Raw genomic sequence first — 19,314 nt, 5'->3', positions numbered from 1 at the left:
GAGATATCACAATCTGCTCGTGAACATACATACCAAGGCTTGGTATCAAACAGATATGATGAAGGAAGTGCCTCAGATAGGCTAAAAGCGATCGTCACTGTCAGAGGGTGGCGACTCCTCGCGAGACGGCGTGATCTTAAGTTTCTTGGCTCTCTTCTTCAAGACACTGAAAAGAGGCTGGTTGTCATCGTCAGAGTCTTCCTTTGAAACTCGGTTGTCCTTCTTCTCCGGCACGCGTGCTCTCTTCTTCTGCATCGTGCCCCTTTTTATGGGCTTTTCTTCCGAGTCATCATTCGAAACTCGGCCCTCCCTTTCCTCTGTCACTCGTGGCCGCTTCTTTTGCGCTGCTGCTTTCTTTTTAAGCGGCTTTTCTTCCGAGTCGTCACTGGAAACTCGGCCATCTCTTTCCTCTGCCACTCGCGTTCTCTTCTTCTTCGCTGCTATCTCTCTGAGGGGCGTTTCTTCTGAGTCCGAATATATGTCTACAGCGTCAGAGAGACATATACTTTCTTCTTGCTACAAAGATGATTCATCTCTTTGGGCGGCTTCCTCGGAAACGCGGTTGCTATTGTTCTGATCTTGTACTTGGTCTCCCTGCTGGAGAGCGCGATCTTGCTGGTATTTCTGCTTGAGTGCAGCGAAACAGTCGCAGATGAGTTTTCGCATCGAGACGCGCTCTCTGGTGGACGGTGTGGACTTGAAGACGACGGCGAGGGCACAGCGGAATATCCACGACTCGTAGGTCTTTTCCTCAAGCATCTTGGTGAGGAAAGCCATTCTTTCAGATGCGGCGGCGAGGTCTTTTACAAGGCTCTCGTTCTTGGATTCGAGCTCTTTGACTTTGTCTTTTTCTTCCTCGAGCTGTTTTGCGATGGCGTCGTTGGCAGCCTTGAGGCTGGCGCACTTTGCTTCGTGGTCAGCTCTCTCCTTCTTTGTTGCTTTGTTGAGACGCTCCACGATCAAGGTGAGCTCATTGCAATGATTCTGGAAGTAGTCACGTTTGTCTTGCAATTCTTGAGCTCTCTTTTCGAGATCAAAAACTTGGCGAGATACCGGGTATCGACCGGAATATGGGTTGCTGGCTTTGGCTTCTGTTTCAGCCTCTGATGAGGAGATATTCTGCCTAGGACGATAAAGTGCCTGTATGGCTTTCAGCTGTGCTTTTCTTTCAGCGTCTGTTTTCTTTGAACTTGACATCTTTCCGTCTGCAGATTGAGGCTTTTCCATCACATTCTTGGAGGAAGTGACGGAACTAGAAGGGCTTTCATCGCTGGAGCTGACGTTTGGGTCGAGGTATGGCAAAGAGCGTCGGGGTTTCACAATAATCTTAGGGCGCATTATTATCGTCAAAGTTAAGCAACCGCATGGAGGTTCGTTAACGGAGAGGTTTCGTCTTCAAAGGGGACGGTTTGGAAGATGTCGAGCGAGCAAAGCAAAGCTGAACTGGGTATGGAAACCCCAAAATTTCTCCAAAGATGAAAAGAGAAAATTGACACAATATTTGGTTTCGGTCTCTCTGATTTTTAACCTTAATGCCCGTTTGTAATCTGAGCGCATTGGGTTTCGACTGTGGGGGTGTAGAAGTGAGTGGAGAGTGAACAAGAGGTTGACGCAGGTGAATGGGGTTCAGCGTTTGTTTGCTTCCATGAGCATAAAGCACATAGCATTTAAATTCTGCAATATTGCCCTACTCTTGACGGGTTTTGCCGTTATATATCTTGCACACTCAAGCTTTTGTATTATTGAACCCAATAAATTGTTAATAATGACATCTTTGTTTTCGCGCATCGCCTTACTTACCTTGTGGGCTGAATCCTCATTTCCTCAAAACAGCGGTTATCAGTTATGGATATCTAGCTAAGTAATATAAGCAATAATTACTACTAGGTAGTACTATAGCAAATAAATAGCTTTGTACTTAGTAAGTATCAGTCTTATTGCTCTATAGCTACCAAGTATATATACCCTCTAACAGAGTTGCACAACAGACTGAAGCTACATATTCACTCAGCACATTAACTATCAATATTCAGTGTTTATGGATTATCTTTTCTCATATTTCCTTTTCCAAAAGTAAATACAGATGATCCACATCTTCAAATTGTAGCACCATTCGAATTACGTGTTCTACCGAAGAGTGTCGGGATATCAAACCCAGGCCCCGAATCTCAAATCCAGCCTCTAGCAAAACACCCTCAAACAAAACACTCTCAATCAGCCTGGCGATCCAAAATCACTCCCGCGGGATCCTTCGTCTCTCCATCTCCCCACGTCGCATCCCATCCATGGTCGGCCAGGTAAACCTTCCACGCCGCGTCATCGTCGTCCAGCCGCCGCGACACGTCAGGGATGACGAAGTACGCCACGAGGGCACCCAGCACGGCAAACGCGGATCCAATGAGGAAAGCCACCTGATTCCCTTTGTCGGGGTTACTCGCGTACTTGTTGAGAATGGCTGTGAATACTTGGGTCCCAATCGCAGCACCGGCTTTTGACCAGGCGCTGATGAAGCCCATCATCTGGCCGCGGATGGACGTGGGGAAGCATTCGGAGGCTGTGAGGACGACGGTGCTGTAAGTTTCGAGAATGTTAGTCATCTGTAGAGACAGACATCGCATGAAAGACTAATGATATTGAATACTTACCTTCCAGGTCCCACCTCGCCGAGCGTCAAGAAAATCCCATAGAGCACGACAAACAGAGGAAAGACTGTCTGAATAGGACCAATTGCACCGCCCAGGATGAACCCAAGTATCGCCTGCATGGCAAATCCCAGAGCCATCGTCTGTCGTCTGCCAATCCTATCAGACAAATATCCACCTAAAAAGGGTCCCGGGATGTAGAAGCAGTTGATAAGAACACCCCATCCAAGATTCTTGACAAGACTTTGTCCAACATTGGCACGGCTGATGATGGTTGAGCTAAAGATTCCAAAGGGGATAGAAATCCAATTGTACAGGAACCAACTGGCTGCAGCTCCTATGAGAGGCCGGTAATACCGCTTCAAGGCCAGCCAGTACGGCACCCGCTGCTTTCTCATGGCAGACTTTCGATAGGCTGTAGCAACGGCCATGCGCATACGGAACCAAAAGATACCAAGCGGAGGGATTGCACCGAGGGCGAAAGATGTTCGCCAAACGATATAGTACTTGTCCTCTCTCTGACCAACGCAGAGCAGCAAAAGAAGAGGAACCAGCCCTCCCCAGACATATCCAAGATCAGAAGAAAGATCAGCCAGCATGGCAAACATGAAGCCGCGGTGCTTGCGGTACTGGCCGCTCTCATCGGTGGCTTCCACGGCACCGGCGCCGGACACGGGATACTCGCCTCCGGCCCCGACGCCGGCAACGCCTCGGGCGATGATGAGCATCCAGAAAAGGCCCTTGGGGGAGGTTCCATTGGCAGCAGCGGACATTGCGATGCCGAGGACGAGGAGGATGGTGGTGGCCACGGCGCCCGTCTTGCGGCCCAGCTGGTCGACCACGACGCCGAAGAAGAGCATGCCGATGATCATGCCGATGAGAAAGGCGTTGCTGAGGCGCGAGTAGATGGAGTTGGTCAGGTCATCTGGGTAGATGGCGCCGAGAAGAAGCTCGACGTTGCCTATGACGGCGGCATTACTATGATGAGATGAGATTAGACAGAGAATCTCCATTAGATGCACCGGAGAAGAAGTGTCATGACTTACTAGCCGTCTGATCCAATGGCCAGACCTGAAAAGAGAACCATCAACCAAACCGAGAGTTTGCTGTAGTATCCCTTGACCGACTCTGCTATGCTTCCCGCTTCAACATCGACGTTTTCCTTGTGTTTCCCAGGTAGCTCCTCATCTTTGGTGATCTCTGCGGCTACTGGCTCGCCAACAGTTTCAATCTTGGAGTCAGGAGATGTATTCTCTGGCTTGGGAGCCTCCATCTCCCCTGATCCAGCAGTCATGATGGCGGTCGTTGATTAATATTGGCACATCAGATCCTTCTGCGGCACGTACATGTAGGTTTGTGTCGATCTGTGTGCACGCGAGCAACAACTTACACGAAGAGGGGTTGCAGGAGAGAGGCTGCATGTAGGGTTACATGCGCCGTTCTCTCTCCTCCTTTTGCATTCTTCTCTTGCAGACATTATCTTGCGGCACATACAGGCCACTCGCCTTGAGACGCTATCCGGTTAATCAACGAAGAGATCGGCATAAGACACGACTGCTTGCCTGTCAGATAACGCTCTCAAACTGACATTCTCCGTGCCTAGTGATGATAGCTAGGAGAATTAGCGTGGCCAAGGCGACCCGTCCGTTTCTGACGGTTCAGCTCTTTTACAGTACAGGAGGACTTCATATCATGCCGTCTGTATCTACAGTATACGAGGCCAATGTCGTCCATCTCCACTCTACTAAACCATCCTGAAGCTTCTTGTTCATGCTGAACCACCAGTGCGCTTCTCTTCGTGGCTTGTGGGGAGACGATTGCAGCGCCAATCCCATGTTATACTCTGAATGCTTTCCTAATCCAGTTGGCCGATCCGTGGCTTGCAACTAAAAGCTCCATGTTCTGACATCCAAAGTGGGGGACAAGATTAAACCAAACTGAAGCAACCAAGATTGCAGCTATTCCCGCGTCCAATACGACACGGACAAAAGCACTAAAAAGCTCCCCACGCAAGAGAGTCCACATTCGAGCAACATCGAGTTCAGCCCAGCCTATCAGATTCACTGCAAGAATTACAATACAGAATGCGCTACAGAGGATACGTCACATCCCTTCAACGTTAATCTGGTTTCTTCTTTAAGACAAATAGAAACACCTTTCAGCCTATTAGCCGACGAATCAAACCAATTCAAGTTCCCCGAGATGATCATGCCTTGATTTGGAGCTGGCCATGTTTAACTTCGGATGCGATACCTTTGTCTGGAAATCTCCGGTGTCGCAGCCGAGAGGTTGATGTTCTGCATCGTGAACTACAACCCGGGAGCTGACTGCGTGTGTCCATGTTAATTCTAACTTTGATCATTTTACAACAGCGTCGATCGTGAGATTTGGCTCTCTGTGTCTTTTAGGAGGACTTTGAGGAGGCACGATGGATTACCGTATCATTAAAGACGAAAAGGGCGTATCCCTTCCAACAACATCATCACCACAACCACCACCACAACCAGAAGCATCACGACGCCGGTCTACATCCTCCAAACGATTCCGCATCTCCATCTTCATACTCCTCCTCCTCACAGCCTTCCTCTTCTTCAAAAACGCCCACAACGCCCCCTTCTCCCTCTGCACCTCCCACCACCGCCCCAACGTCGCCCAAGTCCAGCAATGCTCGATCAAAAACTTCAAATCAGACCTTTCATTCCTGGATCCCGCAAAGCCCATCCAGCCCGCCGAGCTCCTCCTCCGCAGAGACCGTCTCGCGCAGGCCCTCGCCGCCAACAACATCGACGCTTTCGTTCTTGAGCCGGGCTACACGTTCCAGTACTATGGCAACATCTCGCAGCAGGATTGGGAGCCGTGGGAGCCCGAGGAGCGGCCGTTCCTCATGCTCATCATGCCGCAGACTTCCTCCGACGGCAGCGTTTCCGCAAAGACGGCGTTTTTGTCACCGCATTTCGAAGAGGGTCGTGTTCGCATGCTAGGCATCCCGTCTCGTGACGCAGAGCTAGACATTGTCATCTGGGAAGAGCACTGGAACCCGTATACAACGCTCCTGGAATCGAGGCTCTTCAGCGGGAAACAGTCCCCGACGCTCATGGCCGACGAGGAAATCCGCGACTACATCGTCCGCGGCCTCGACGGCGCAGGCTTCCGCACCGTCGGCCTCAGCCCCGAAGCAGAGCTCGTCAGACAACTCAAGACGCCCGCCGAGGTCGAGCTTCTCCGGGCCGTAAACACCGGCACCGTGGCCGCCGTGCGGGCCATGCGGCCGTGCCTCGTCCCTGGTCTGACGGAGAACGAGGTCACCTCCATCCTGGACCAGACCATGCTCTCCATCGGCTTCGGCCTCTTCTTCAACATCGTCCTCTTCGAGGAGCACGGCGCCCTCCCGCACGGCGGCTTCGTCACGGGCGACAAGAAGCTGACGTACGACACCATGGTCGTCATCGACGTCGGCGCGCACTACCTCGGCTACTCGTCCGACATTTGCCGCAGCTTCATGATTGACGCGCCGCCGCGAAGGACGACGACGACGCACTCCGACCCCTTGCGCGTCGAAAAGGAGAATGTCTGGCGCATCGTCTTGGAGGCGCAGACGGCTGCCGCAAAGGCCATGAAGCCCAACAACACCGCTGCCAGCGTCGATATTGCCGCTCGTACCGTCATTGAAGATGCCGGGTATGGATACGGATTTACGCACCGCCTGGGTCACGGCATTGGTATCAAGGCTCATGAGTCTCCGTATCTGAACAAGTGGAACACTGCTTCGCTGCTCCAGCCGGGAATGACATTCACAAACGAGCCGGGCATCTATCTAGAGAATAAGTTCGGTGTTAGACACGAGGATATTTACCTAGTAAAAGAAGATGGCGAGGCAGAGCTCCTCACGGGTCAGCGGGCACGGGGATTGTATGAGCCTTGAGATCGTTAATAAAAAAAAAAAAATTCAGGGGGTATCATTGGAAACTAATATCTAGAGATATATCATTTTCTTCTCTCCCGTTATATACAATGCTTCCCAACATAGTTGTGTATCAAAACGCTATACAATTTCCAACTGCGCCTCACCCGATCCTCGATGCAAAGGGAAGCCGCTCGCAATCGCAGTACGCGGCAGGTGCTGCAACCACGGCATGGCTTCGCTCCCGGGGATAGGAATGTGGTTCAAACTACAGTCAATGTAAACATTCTCATCCAAGTAAACCCAATTCGATACCTCCGTCATGCTCTCTGCCACCACTCCGAGAAACGGCGAAGAACTCAAGGCCGCACAAAGCCAAGACATCTGTTGGAAGACGTCGCTAAGGGTATGAAGCCTAGCACTCAGGCTCATCCTGATCATCGAGCCCTCCGTCTCTATGTGAACGAATCTCAGGCTAGGCAACACAGCGCCTTTACCATCGCTGCCGTCCCAGAGAGACATGCCTGAGAATGCATCTCCTTCTTGGAGGGAAGATGCCGCGCTGGTAAACGCATCTTGAAGACAGCTCAACACGACGGGTCCGCTTTTCGGCCATTGCTTCTCGACGTACTCGGATACAGTAGTGCAGACATGCTCAGTGGCGGTACCTGTCACCACAGGTAGAGACCCGAGACGGGTATTGGACATGTCGCCAAAGCCACCTAGCGGGTTGAACAACTGGCATTCGAACTTGAGCTGAACGATATGGAAGCCGTCAGGCGGAGGAGGGCCGGGTCTTCTCAACACAACATCCCAGATGGCCGACTCGGCAAAGTGGATCTGGACATAGTGTGGAGACAAGAGCACCTTTTTCATCTCATTGATGAGTTCTTTGGCTGCGTCCCCGGTCGTTATAAGCGTATGAAGTGCGCGGGCGATCTGATCCGGGTTTCCTCCCGGCGACTGATCGGGAAACTCGCGATGCCAGAAGCCACACAACAGCTGTAGAGCCAGCGGGAAGTCGATTCCCTTGGTGTTGGTCGACCACGTCAGAGGCCGTCTCGATAATCCCGGACCGAGCTTATCGAGGATGCATCTAGCCGTCTCGGGGCCGTTTAGTATAAGCACGAGTTGACGGATAGGGCCATCGAATAACAGAGTAACTTGACGAGAATGCTGGCTTCCAGAGCCGTGATCAGAGTCGGTGTAGAACCGGAACAGCTCATCCCACAGCTGCCTGACGAACACCGACAAGAGCCGGTCCAGCACTCGATCGAGATTGACCCGAACCCTCCGATCTGGGAAATAGTAGTGGGCTAGCAGCTCATTGTTCAAGCCATCGGCCAGGGCCTTGGCAAATGCGGCAACTAAAGCCCCGGCGACCAGGGGTGGCAGCTGGACTTCGATGTTCTTGGCCTGCTGCTGCGAGAAGGAGAAGCAGGTGGGAAACGGGGGCGGCGGCGGCTTGACGAGCGTATACGAGGAGGGGGAAGCAAGGCCTGTCTCTGGTATCCTAAGGGTTTCAGGACAGCCAGGCGGAGGTGGCATGTCTGATCATGGCTGTGCAACAGGAAGAGGGACGAGTAGTAGATGAAGAGGGGACGGTGGTGAAGTGAGGATGTGTATATGTAGGCGTGTGTATAAGACGCATCACCAGCCGGTCCACCAAGGGGGATGGATGGAGATAGATGGGATAGAGTGCACGTTTAAGCTTGACCAATCCCTAATGGAAGAAGCCGATCCAGAATCGTCTCGGTATGCAAGCCACGCCCAACGAAGTTTTCATCGCCATTTTATTTATCATGTGCTGCCCACCTGAGCAGGCCAAAGTAGAGCCTTGCGTTTGCTGACGTTGCAAGCCGTCGAAAGCATTGCGCGTCCCGCTTCCGAGCTAAGGAAAATGCGTCTCCAGCTCGCCACACATTACCCTTTTTTTCACATCCACGTCCCCTATTTTATTTTTCTTTGCCCCAGGAACAACAATGTGCCGAGACAACTTCTGAATCAGTTGCTCATTCTTACTTTTGCGTAAGCATTCTTTTCCATGTTCCAGGCCCAGGGGCAGCTTTTTGACGTTTCGGCTGGGAATTTCGCCAGAAGCTGCGCGTCCCGGGCCAGTGACCCGCTCAGCTGCTTGAATAAGGTAGGTTAGTTTATTGGAACCCGCCGATGACTGATACGCATCTCGAGATAAAAAGGGCAATAATCGCGCGAAATTAGAAGCAACACTCCAATTTTGTCGATATCTACTCCGTAGTATGAGCAAAAGCATCGAGATGCAGTGATTGGAATGTGGGTTCTGGGTGAGTGACCCGGCGCTTGGTGGGTGGTGACGTACCACGTGGTCGGGTACGAGTACCTTGATACAACCAATTCGACAAATTATTGTCAGCCAGATGATTCAAACCCTGCAGTTATAAAGCAAGGGAGCTTACTCTCGTCAAAGAGTCATATCTCGTCATTACCACTGCTCTCAGTAGAAGGGATAGGATACAAGGTGAAACCTCTTCATCTCCTCCATAGCACCGTGCCGACCATACATAGAACATCAGGCCATTTCCAACCCTTCAAAACAAATCACATTGAGCCGCCATGTCTACAAATATTTCCAAAAACGATGGCCCTGCTTCTCATTAACACAAAATCACATGCGTTCTCTTTGTCTTTTACCGCGAGGTAGCTGGTTCCCGTGCCCAGCCCGGCCCCGGGAAGATCAATCGAGTCGCATCGGCTCTAGTTCTTCGGCCCCACCTCCGGCATCTCGTTTCACCTCCCTAGGCGTCTCGGCATCCACGCTGTAATATCTAGAAAGTTCTGCAGATGAGACTTGTTTTATACCGTGTAATTCGAATGCCAGCACTATTCTCGACAGCAGAGCACAGCCGACAAGCGCTTCGACCACGGTCAACATATCGGGCAATGTCACAAAGAGAATGCTCCCTAGGACAACAGTCCCGAGCCATATGTGCAAAATGGATAGCACACTGCCAAACCAGCCGAGAACAACATGTAAATAAACCCATCCGCCGGGTCTTTTTTCCAAACGTAGTGGTCGCCCATACAGTGACGGGGTAAATTCATCCAGTACCCATGTCACTACGACAGATCTCCTCTGAATGGCCTTAGAGGACACAATAGAGTATCCCGCTCTCAGCGTACTATATGCAATACCAAATATGGGTGCCATGACAATCATCCAAAAGAATAAGATGTACGTTTCTGGCACATTGGGGATCTTGATGCTCACGGTAGCCTGCGAGACGGCCTTGTAGGTGAGCCGATGGACCTGATAGACGACATTCCCCGTAGCGAGCATGCCGACTAGGTACTCGACACAGGATATGGCGGCGCGAACAACCCAAGGCGCTCGCATCAACCAGCGAGGGAACCAGACGGTCGGCACAGTCGATACATAGGAAGCCAAGTCTCGATTGATCAACCCCCCCTGCAGGCCCAAATTGGGTGACGGCGTGCCAAAGGCGAAGAGGAAAGCGAGCATCGGCCTCCGCGTCGCCAACAAGGCTAGATCTTCCATTGACGGGCCAAACTGCGATAATCCAGCCGGTAACAGTCCAATGAGAAGCCCAGAAACCGTAAACTCATTCTGATAGCCTTGCGTGCAGGCCGGTAAGACGCAGTCGATCAGCTTGCCGGCCCAAGCATGCCCCTCGCCATCGGGTAGGCTCTGGTCCGTATAGTTGGCGAATTGACCAGCGCAGTTGCTCTGGATGATTCCCGGTAGGAAGTCTTTTGACGCGGGGAAGAAGCTCAGAAATTGGTTATGAGCACGAATGTAAGGGTTTCCTGCTCCAAACACTGATCCGACGAGGGCGGCTACAAGTATCACGGCCCCATAGAGCCGTATCATCGTCGTCGGGCCCAGATAGTTGACGAAATTGCTGCCAAAGAAGTTGGTGCAATGCGGTGCCGTCTCTGATCAACAACGAAATCAAGGATTGGACACAATCTTCGCTCAACTTCCTGACTCTAAGGATGGAGGCTCTGAAGCACGCGTTCTAGGATAGGGAGCAGAAAGGGCATATCTATATATACCAAGTCTCAACCCCCCAACTGCTCTGCGTGGTACTAGGGAAGATCCTGCTTGGGAACGATGGAGCGTACCCCCATCGCCATTACCACCATCAGTATCGCTCTCGAGCGTCCGTAGCCAGCGACTGGTCACTGAATCTTAGCCCATGCCTTCGGCATCATTGAGTTCTTTTTACAAGATAGATGACTGCTTGTCCAATTTGCAAATATATTAGATGCTGTATAGACATGTTTCTAATTGGTTATATGATTGTGCGTCTAAGTCGAACAACAGCATTCTGAGCCGTTGTTCCGACGTGACACAAGAAAAGGCATGTGAGTCCGGGTTGCTATCTATATATGGCTGTAAGGCCCTCCGAGTAACAAGGGTACGATCCGAATAGTCGAGTTTGCCTAACAGCCTTGTTTTTGTCTCGGTGATCTGGTTACCCTGCGTAGTTGCTGATGTATATCACTGGCTGCTGCAGCCGCCCAGCAGGTACTAAGATTCACGGCTTCAACTTGCAGAGGCTAGCGAGCCTTGCAAGCCTTGCGTTTGGGGGCCGAACAGCCGAGACGGACATACATATATATATATATATCGCGGCATTTCATGACTTCCCTTCCCTCTTATGCCATGCCAGGTAAGTGCGTACATACTGTTAGTCACTAATACCTCTCGGCTCTCGCCATACTTAAGAACAATACGAGACGAAAGGTGGTTGGTTGCATTGATGTAGCCCATATGAGCCGAGGCGGTAGCAACACTGCGCACATCCCCTCATCCTCTCCGGGCTTTTGAATTGCCGACAAGAGGGGCCCTTATTACCAAGAATCCCGTAGCTCGTGGTGGTAAACCAGATGCATTCCAGACAAAAGGGGGCTCGAGGTGCTTGCCGCCAGACTCATCATAACAGGCGCCATCCCTCGACTCGATTGGACCGCCCCTGGAGATGTGCCATCAAGGGCGTCAACGTGGCTGCTGCCGTGCAACTACTGTGTACACGAGAGGCATGTGGAAAGTCCGGCGATCGCCTGCAACCCCGCATCAATCGACGTGAGAAAGAGGGGAAGCTGACCAGACCTCATATTTATCCGCCTCTGCAGATCATAATCGCTCAGGAACAAGACACATGAGGGACGGCATTTCAGTTGGAGAAGGTAGTTGTGAAAAGTAGAATTTCAAGTTATACATTAAGAGTGTAAAACACTCCGTTTCCGTGAAAGTAAATTGAGTACATAAGCGATGCATCCAGCAATCGCGTCATCATGTCCCGACCAACAACATCTAGTTGCAATATCCCGGGCGCCGACTCGCACGAACCAGGCGAAGCCAAACAAAAAAACAATTGAAGGAACTATTGAACAGACATTAGGATGGGTAGATGTTCATTTACTCGTCATTGTCCTTGGACTTCTTCTTCTTCTTGCCACCGCCGCCGCCGCTTGACGAGCCCGTCGCCGGTTGGCTCTGGAGATGTACTTCAAAGTAGTTCTCGCCCTGATCCCATGCGAAGCCCTTGAGGTATGGATTATCAAGCTCATCATCAGCCTGCGAGTAACGTTAGTCGACGAATCTTTCGAAAGGGAAGTTGGGGTACATGTGCAAGACTTACTCGGTTCTTGTTTGCCTTGTGAATGGCCGACAGAGCGTCACCTATTGTCAGGCCCTTCAGGTTTCGAGCCACGACTTCTTTGCCATGAGGGAACCTCAATGTTATGCTCTTGATGGGAGGCTTGGTGAGGGGAACCTGTAGCAGCTGATCATTGTCGAGATCCTTGGGCCGCTGATTTATTTTCCTGGGTTGGGAAGAGGTGTTAGTTGATGTGGAATAATAAATGACAATGACTAGATGCTGATTGCCCAGGCAATGGAAACGTACCACGCTGTCTGCTGTGTCTCTATTGCGAGTTCTAGAGGAGCATGGCTTTCATCTATCATGCAATGTCAGTAAAAGAAGAGGCCATCAGCTACATAAACGAAGCAACTTACTGATTTCAGCAATGGTCATAACACCAGCCGCGCTAGAGCTTGTTCTCCTATGGCCCTTCTCTTTGGGCGGTGATGATGACAGGCCTTGAACGGCGGAGTCGACCTTGGTGAGAGGTTCAGACATGGCGATGGTTGATTGGCTGGATCAGAACGGATCCAAGAGCTGGATTAACTGTGTAAGCCGGAGATTCAGATGATGCCAAAGGGGACCATCAGGGCTGTTTACCTGTTTGATGAATCAAAGACGATGGATGAAGATGGTTGGAATGTGATGAGAAGAAGAGAGAAGAGGAGAAGGTTGGAGAGAGGGGAAACAGTGGCTTGATAAAGGCAGGCAGGCACGGTGGTACTCGCTTCCGTGAGTGAGCATCCCATTGCCATTTCCTGCCCCTTACGCAGCCCGGGCGGGGTAACGACTTCCTTCTCCCGGACTGGGAATGAGCATTGGATCGCGTGACAATGATACCACTGGCGATGGCTGGACCTAGGCCTTGTGGTACCCGATTAGGTTTAGCAGGTGCTGATGCACTAATATCCACCCAAATCCGGGGAAAGAATCTGGGGAAGCAGACCCACTGCGCAAACGAGTACCGAGTAAAGAAAAAAAAGAGCCTGCGCCAGGGGAAGAGGTTGCAAAGTGCCGTGGGCTGTTTTTCATCTGGATGCACGACGATTTTCCCTGGGTTTCCCTCTGGATGTGCTCATGTGCAAGTGCCGTGGCATCACGAATTGAATTCAATCAGCCATCCAATGTGACTAAATCGCCCCCCTAGCCCCTCACCGGCCGATCTCTCCGAGTGGATCGGGTACTTGGCTCCACGGCGCCCACAACGCTCTACGTAAGGTATCCGGTACTTGAACCCGCCATTGTCTCGAAAAAGTGACGTACTCCCTCCATTCCGTATATCCTGTCCAATAACATCCGGCGAGTCGCCCGACTGAATCGCATCCGGACTGTGTTGCAGCAGCCATTTTACTACCTGTCTGGGTTTAGATGAGAGGCGAAGTGGTGATTGGCTCTGTAGAGGTCAGGGGACACAGTTTCAGTGTACAGTATGTAGGGAACTTGGACGCAAGCATTTACTCCGCAGCGGCTGAAGACACGCAGGACATTCATCCAAAATGGCCTCCCTCCCCCCGGAAGCAGCTCCTTGCATCTCCCGCTCTTTTTCATCCTGCATGGCCTGTGAATGGCGTCCAAATCATACGCTCAGCGTTCAACATTCTTCCCAAGGAGAGACAGTGGTTCTATTGCGGGACCTTCGGCCTGCACACCGAGCCCCGCTGTGGGCCTCATAGCACGATGCATCGCGTGTTTGCCGTCAAACGTCAGCACGAAACAGCCCACACGATGTGATCCCGAGAGCACTCCCGAGAGTCAATTGATCACAGGATACAGCTCCAAGACCAATTCACTTCCACTCTGGACCGAGGCGAAAGATGATATAACATGCACAGCACGGCATCCCTTGCGTCTGAATTTGGTGACTGTGACTTGAACCGGAAATTGAGAATCCACCGCCCAGTCAATACGACGCTCGCAACTCCCATGCAAAGCTCCTAGCTTCCATAAATCGGACGCCTAAATCACTCCAATGCATCGTGTCATTAGTTAGACGAAACAGCCGAAACGAAAAACCCAAAGGCTTTTTCTTTTGTTTCTGTTACTGTTTTCCCAGCGCGCATGCTCGCCTGACATATGCACACATACTAATGTTGCAAGTTGACCAAACTTTCGAGTCGTTCAACGTCATGGCCCCGGCCACCTCCCTTTCCTATTTTCGAAACCAACCTGTGACAATAATTGAAAGATGCCGTCCCTAAACTTCCCGACGATGCTCGTCCCGATTCATCCATCCTGCCCGACTGAGGGATATTGCGTGTCCGTTACCCTGTAATCCAGGCATCATTGCCACCGGTGGAGGTCGGCGATGTCCTAGACGGTCCACAGCAGTCCTGCGACATGGGCAAATGCTCATATGACTGTTTCGGGATTCAGGAAATGCAGGTTGTATACGACTGAAACCCCTTGCACGATTCGTTTCACCTTCCATCGACAATTATGAGTGAACGTTGCCGACCATCGAGACGTGATACCCAGACCGCGATGCGAGTGAATACAACCAAATAGACCGCCGATGTGAATTCTAGCAATGAATGCTTTGAAGATTTTGATGGAAAATGAGGTGTCATAGACGCCGGGTTAAATAATATGGGAAACACGGGAAACGCTTTTCGTCACGACCAGGACTATTACCCATGCGCCGCCCACCGATCTTTGTCGACTCAATAAGGATATACCTTGAAAGGACGAATAGAGCATTAAACCAGTTGATGGATCGATTGACGCCTCCCTTTTGAGTCTCATTCCACAACATTTGTATGATACCCAAAGAGCTGGTGCTTAAAGTTTTACGCATTGCAATGCGGCTGACCATATTACTGCGTAGGCACTTCACCATGGCCCGTAGACGACCTCCACCGAACCACCACGCGACTCAATCCGGATCTTCGTCGAACCTACGGAAATTTGGGCAAGTATAGAAAGTCCCAATCTCGTCGATTACGAGCTTGAAATACACCATTTGCCGCGATCATTGTTGTCACTATTGGCCTCTCCTCCCCAAGACACCGCGCACATGCAAATCCTTATATGCGACCCGTCTCCGACTACCCTAATCCCCGCAATGGCTCGAATTTCACACAACAAAACGGTTGCGATATTTCAATTTGGATGATTTCTTTTTGGATTCTTCAACGATTACCCCCTTCTGCTTTCTCCACTGCAGGGAATTAACCACAGCAGAGGCTTGTCCTCTCTGTGTTATGTATTGACTAGGTACATGAGTCGCCATCGAGCAGCATCCATAACACCATCCACGCATCTCCTCGAAGCGCCGAATCACCGCAAGATTTCGAAATGATGAAAAAAGCTATTAAAAGAGTCCCGAGGATGTATTTCGGAGCCCTATTGTGAGAAAATGAAGACTTATCTAACATGATTAGCAACACTCAGCCAAGCGTCGTGACGGACGAAAGAAGATGGATTGGAAAGATGAGGGCATGCATCAAGTGTTGCTAAGAGTATGTGATGCGGTAAGCCACTCTTCGCCCGTGCAATGTGATGTTTTGTGTAATTGCTCTCATCTGATATCCTGTGTAGAACATGGAGAGTGAAATTTATGGGCAATGTAGGTTAGGCAGCTCAAAGACGCGGGGAAGCATCTAGCGCCCAGCATCTAACGTTTCTTACAGCTAAGGGCACGGAAACTCGACGCATGGTCAAAAGGAAGCTGGGAATGACGGGCTGTACGAATAATGGTTGAATGTCAGTTTAGGGTGGGGTTTATTCGAAGGGTGTACGAAATACAGGAATGGCGTGATGAATTCGACACAAGTTGCTGGGTGAAGTTGAGCATCGAGCATGTTTCACGAGTGCCGGAAGCCACACTCTTGCTATGGAGGGAGTGAAATGTACGAATGCACTTCAAGTATATCGCATATCATACGATGAAATTCACAAATGCCAATACTTTACCCACTGCCCTTAAGACAGATGCCACCACCAAGGTTGCAATGCCAAGAAGCAAGAGGCAGCATGCAACTTTACCTCAAACACCGCGTTAACACCCTGAAACATTTCTGTTGATTCGGCTGGCCGAAATATAAGACTCAAATTTGTAAAAAAAATCCTTTTTAACTAGATATTTTTTACCGAATACGCCATGCTGCAGTTGCGTTTCGTCGGATAAGACGCCAGTTCTCGACTGCCAATCGAGACACGCTTAGAGATGGGTATTAGTACTGGAGATATAGCCAATCCGTGTTATTGGCCGCTGAATTCATGCAATGCGCACCTCACTGCATGTGGTGTAGTAAATACGACGTAACGAAACATCTAGGCTTCTAGCAACCTCTCGGGAACCGCGAAGTCATTGGACAATACCATGTACGTATTGCCTGATTCAACGCCTCAATGCGACATCGTCTTAGCCTTGATACATGCAAATGCGCTCTCAATGATTACGGCCACAACAGCATCAACTTGGGTAGATGCGTTCCAATTTACAATGGTCTCGTGGTCTCCTAAATTGATCTCAAAATTATCTATCATAAGGTCCAGATTCCCTAGGTGTAATCTCACGCCCGACTGTCAGTTATCCTCATGAAAGACATATTTCCGGAGATACATCTATGGCTGAGGATCGGGTCCTGGGCCAGAGGTATCTGGGGTCGCACCAAACCAGACCGTAGGAAATTTTGGATAGCAAATCATATTGAATCTAAAATCCTTCGACTACCCCTCTCTTGCTTCTGATATTACATTTTTAGGATACCTTAGCAGCTACACAGGCTCGAGGATTGATGTCGCCATCCGGCAAATGACTCATTGTCCGATGCGCAATTGTATACGTTTCTTCCGACACTTGCGCGCAATAACGTTGAGGTAAGAAATTGATATAAAAATAAGAGCGAGACTGTTTATCGTCAAGCCAAATTTTCCTCAATCATTTGCTCCAAATGGAACGACCTCAATACCAGCATTATATACCTCGCTTCATTTTGAAGCACTTTACTTTCGCAGAGAGTATAGGCAGAAGGTGGGGGCACCTTAGTCTTCTATTCTAAATCTATCTAATCATTTTATAGATCTGCCAAAGATGGTTTGTTACATGTCTTCGAACTTCCAAGGGGGGGATTCAAACTCGCGAACGTCAGTAAGACATGCGGGGAGTACAACCTCTATGATCTTCCGAGTAGCGCCAACCCTAGAAACATCGAAGAGCTGTTCAGCGACCTAGAGAGCAAATCAAGCCAAATATTCGGTAAAATAAGGGACGCCGTTGCCAAGAGTCTTGACCATATCGACATCCTTGAAAAAGATATTCACATCCTCTTCAAGTTTATGGACCTTTCCAGGAAACGATCCAAGTATTTCCGAGACGATATAGCTGATCCTTATCGAAAAAATGATTTCATGTTCCAAGAAATGTTCGAACAAGCACGAAATCAAGGTCAATCCGACGATCCATCACAATTTTGGCTTGAGGGTTTGCTGTACCTCTTGCAGACCAGTCACGAGGATCTTCTGGCTAATGCTAACAAGAACGCTTGGGCACGCACATATAGCCATTGCATTGAGCGATATTCTCTTCAAATTTGGAAAGCGGCCGATGGTCATGAATTCTTCCTTAATGAAAACCTAGTGGATTTTGAAGGCGATACAGAGTCCTGTATGGGGGTAGAAGAGAAGGAAAATGGAAGACTCCAGCTCGTCATGATGACGGTGGACGATGTCAAACATATTATCCTTCCAATCAGTCCGGAAATTGCCATAATCTTTTGCGATGAATCTCGCTGTTGGGATTCACCATTCGCCGAGATTCTACACAGGATGATGAAGATTCCATATCCAGAAAATTCTTTGCTGAAAAGCGCGCCTCATAAGGATATCACCAGCATTCATGTGCCAGAACAAAAGAGAGGGAAGATAAGATGGCCGCCAACGGAGGCATGGAGAGTAAATATTGGCAAATTGTCGGAAGAACATCATCGAATCATCAATTCTTACTCACTCCTCCACGCGCAATCCTTGATCATAGTTCGAAGTCGAAAGCGCTTCGAGCAAGCCAAGAGGTCATGCGATTCGTTCAGTACAGCCAGAATAGAACGATGGGAAAGCCAAGGGAGTCGATATACATCTGATAGCTATACACCAAGACATAAGGAAAATGAACCAGAACTATCCGGAGAGCAGTCAGGCAGAATCGTGAATGACTTCATGCTTGCTCTGGATAGGATTGTCAGCCTCGTTCACACCACAAATGAGCCTTTACCGACAACCAAGAAAAACATGATGGACTCCTGGATGGCAATGTGCGCACTAGAGTCTTGGGTGGTTAAAGACAGAAGTTTGCAGCCAGGTCCTGTGGCTGGAATAGCAGGAATACACCCAGCAATGAGGGCGGCTTTCGAAGCTGAATACCCGCCCAAGCATGTCAGTCACAGAGATCTCATTGAAAAGGATTTTGCGGACTTCTTCGACTATGGTTTTGGAGAAGAGATGTTTGCTAGATTGATGGACAATATCCATGCCAAAGCAAGGGAAATGGCCCGCGCCGAATCTTTTACAATCCACGGGGACCATTGCCAAGCCGATTTGCAGAAGAACCTTGCCGATAGATATCGTGTTAAAGGAGAAAAAGCGAACGCTCTCCTCGAAAATCAGACTTGGCGATCAGTATATACATTGGCTCAGAAGTTTGCCATTTTACAGTGGTTGTTTGAAGAACGGCAGGATATATTGGCAATCTTTGTGGGGCAGTTATCCAAACCTCTGGGTGAATTATACCCCAAGGTCATCCGCATGCGTGCACCGAGAGCCTGAAGCTACCAGTAAATCGAGATCAAAGGACTCGCACAGAATTAGTTTGTGCATGCTACAAAATTACTGCATGTATCTTGCGGGCCATTCAATTTTACTTGCAACAGAGGAAAAGAGATAAAGCAGGATTTACACAGGACAGTACTAAATCCTATAAACCAAGGTAGCTAGAACATGCTTTTTTGGGCTCCATCTGGAATCCTGCATTGACATAAACTAATCACAGCTATGTAATATCTCGTAAGTACCCCCGATAGAGATCAGATTACTACTATAGGTAGTTGGCACGGATCAAGCTCGATAATGACTATACTTCGGCTATTTTCAATCTTAACAGCATCAAATCAATATTACAAACCCCAGC

The 19,314-nt window shown here is 49.8% G+C and overlaps 7 protein-coding genes across 7 annotated transcripts; 2 read left to right on the top strand and 5 right to left on the bottom strand.

Moving 5' to 3' along the window:
- Positions 1–81: 81 nt before the first annotated feature.
- Positions 82–1,748, bottom strand: V8C40DRAFT_281081 (uncharacterized protein; the record flags this gene model as incomplete). Its single annotated transcript, XM_083221524.1, has 2 exons — positions 521–1,748; positions 82–448 (listed from the first exon to the last, which is right to left on the bottom strand). The coding sequence occupies exons 1-2, from the start codon at positions 1,336–1,338 to the stop codon at positions 82–84; spliced, it is 1,185 nt and encodes a 394-aa protein (XP_083070997.1). The 5' UTR covers positions 1,339–1,748.
- Positions 1,749–1,996: 248 nt separating this feature from the next.
- On the bottom strand, positions 1,997–4,060 carry V8C40DRAFT_281079 (major facilitator superfamily domain-containing protein). Its single transcript, XM_083221523.1, has 3 exons — positions 3,689–4,060; positions 2,646–3,620; positions 1,997–2,571 (listed from the first exon to the last, which is right to left on the bottom strand). Exons 1-3 carry the CDS (start codon positions 3,934–3,936, stop codon positions 2,211–2,213), a joined length of 1,584 nt encoding a protein of 527 aa, XP_083070996.1. The 5' UTR covers positions 3,937–4,060; the 3' UTR covers positions 1,997–2,210.
- Positions 4,061–4,794: 734 nt separating this feature from the next.
- On the top strand, positions 4,795–6,624 carry V8C40DRAFT_62166 (peptidase M24, structural domain-containing protein). Its single transcript, XM_083223208.1, has one exon. The coding sequence runs from the start codon at positions 5,071–5,073 to the stop codon at positions 6,562–6,564; it is 1,494 nt and encodes a 497-aa protein (XP_083070995.1). The 5' UTR covers positions 4,795–5,070; the 3' UTR covers positions 6,565–6,624.
- Positions 6,594–8,816, bottom strand: V8C40DRAFT_251390 (uncharacterized protein). The gene has a single exon (XM_083217176.1). The coding sequence runs from the start codon at positions 8,089–8,091 to the stop codon at positions 6,685–6,687; it is 1,407 nt and encodes a 468-aa protein (XP_083070994.1). The 5' UTR covers positions 8,092–8,816; the 3' UTR covers positions 6,594–6,684.
- A 440-nt stretch (positions 8,817–9,256) lies between these two features.
- On the bottom strand, positions 9,257–10,411 carry V8C40DRAFT_281076 (uncharacterized protein; the record flags this gene model as incomplete). The annotated part of the gene is made up of 1 exon (XM_083221522.1): positions 9,257–10,411. The coding sequence occupies one exon, from the start codon at positions 10,409–10,411 to the stop codon at positions 9,257–9,259; it is 1,155 nt and encodes a 384-aa protein (XP_083070993.1).
- Positions 10,412–11,733: 1,322 nt separating this feature from the next.
- V8C40DRAFT_251386 (uncharacterized protein) lies at positions 11,734–12,815 on the bottom strand. Its single transcript, XM_083217175.1, has 5 exons — positions 12,792–12,815; positions 12,566–12,728; positions 12,456–12,507; positions 12,189–12,372; positions 11,734–12,124 (listed from the first exon to the last, which is right to left on the bottom strand). The coding sequence occupies exons 2-5, from the start codon at positions 12,687–12,689 to the stop codon at positions 11,966–11,968; spliced, it is 519 nt and encodes a 172-aa protein (XP_083070992.1). The 5' UTR covers positions 12,690–12,728; positions 12,792–12,815; the 3' UTR covers positions 11,734–11,965.
- A 4,095-nt stretch (positions 12,816–16,910) lies between these two features.
- On the top strand, positions 16,911–19,240 carry V8C40DRAFT_62159 (uncharacterized protein). The gene is made up of 2 exons (XM_083223207.1): positions 16,911–17,166; positions 17,216–19,240. Exons 1-2 carry the CDS (start codon positions 17,087–17,089, stop codon positions 18,951–18,953), a joined length of 1,818 nt encoding a protein of 605 aa, XP_083070991.1. The 5' UTR covers positions 16,911–17,086; the 3' UTR covers positions 18,954–19,240.
- Positions 19,241–19,314: the final 74 nt, after the last annotated feature.

The sequence above is a fragment of the Trichoderma camerunense genome, assembly GCF_050948025.1.
Source record: "Trichoderma camerunense strain CBS 138272 chromosome Unknown V8C40scaffold_14, whole genome shotgun sequence".
In the NCBI taxonomy this organism is placed as follows: domain Eukaryota; kingdom Fungi; phylum Ascomycota; class Sordariomycetes; order Hypocreales; family Hypocreaceae; genus Trichoderma; species Trichoderma camerunense.
This window is presented reverse-complemented; position numbering and strand designations above follow the sequence as displayed.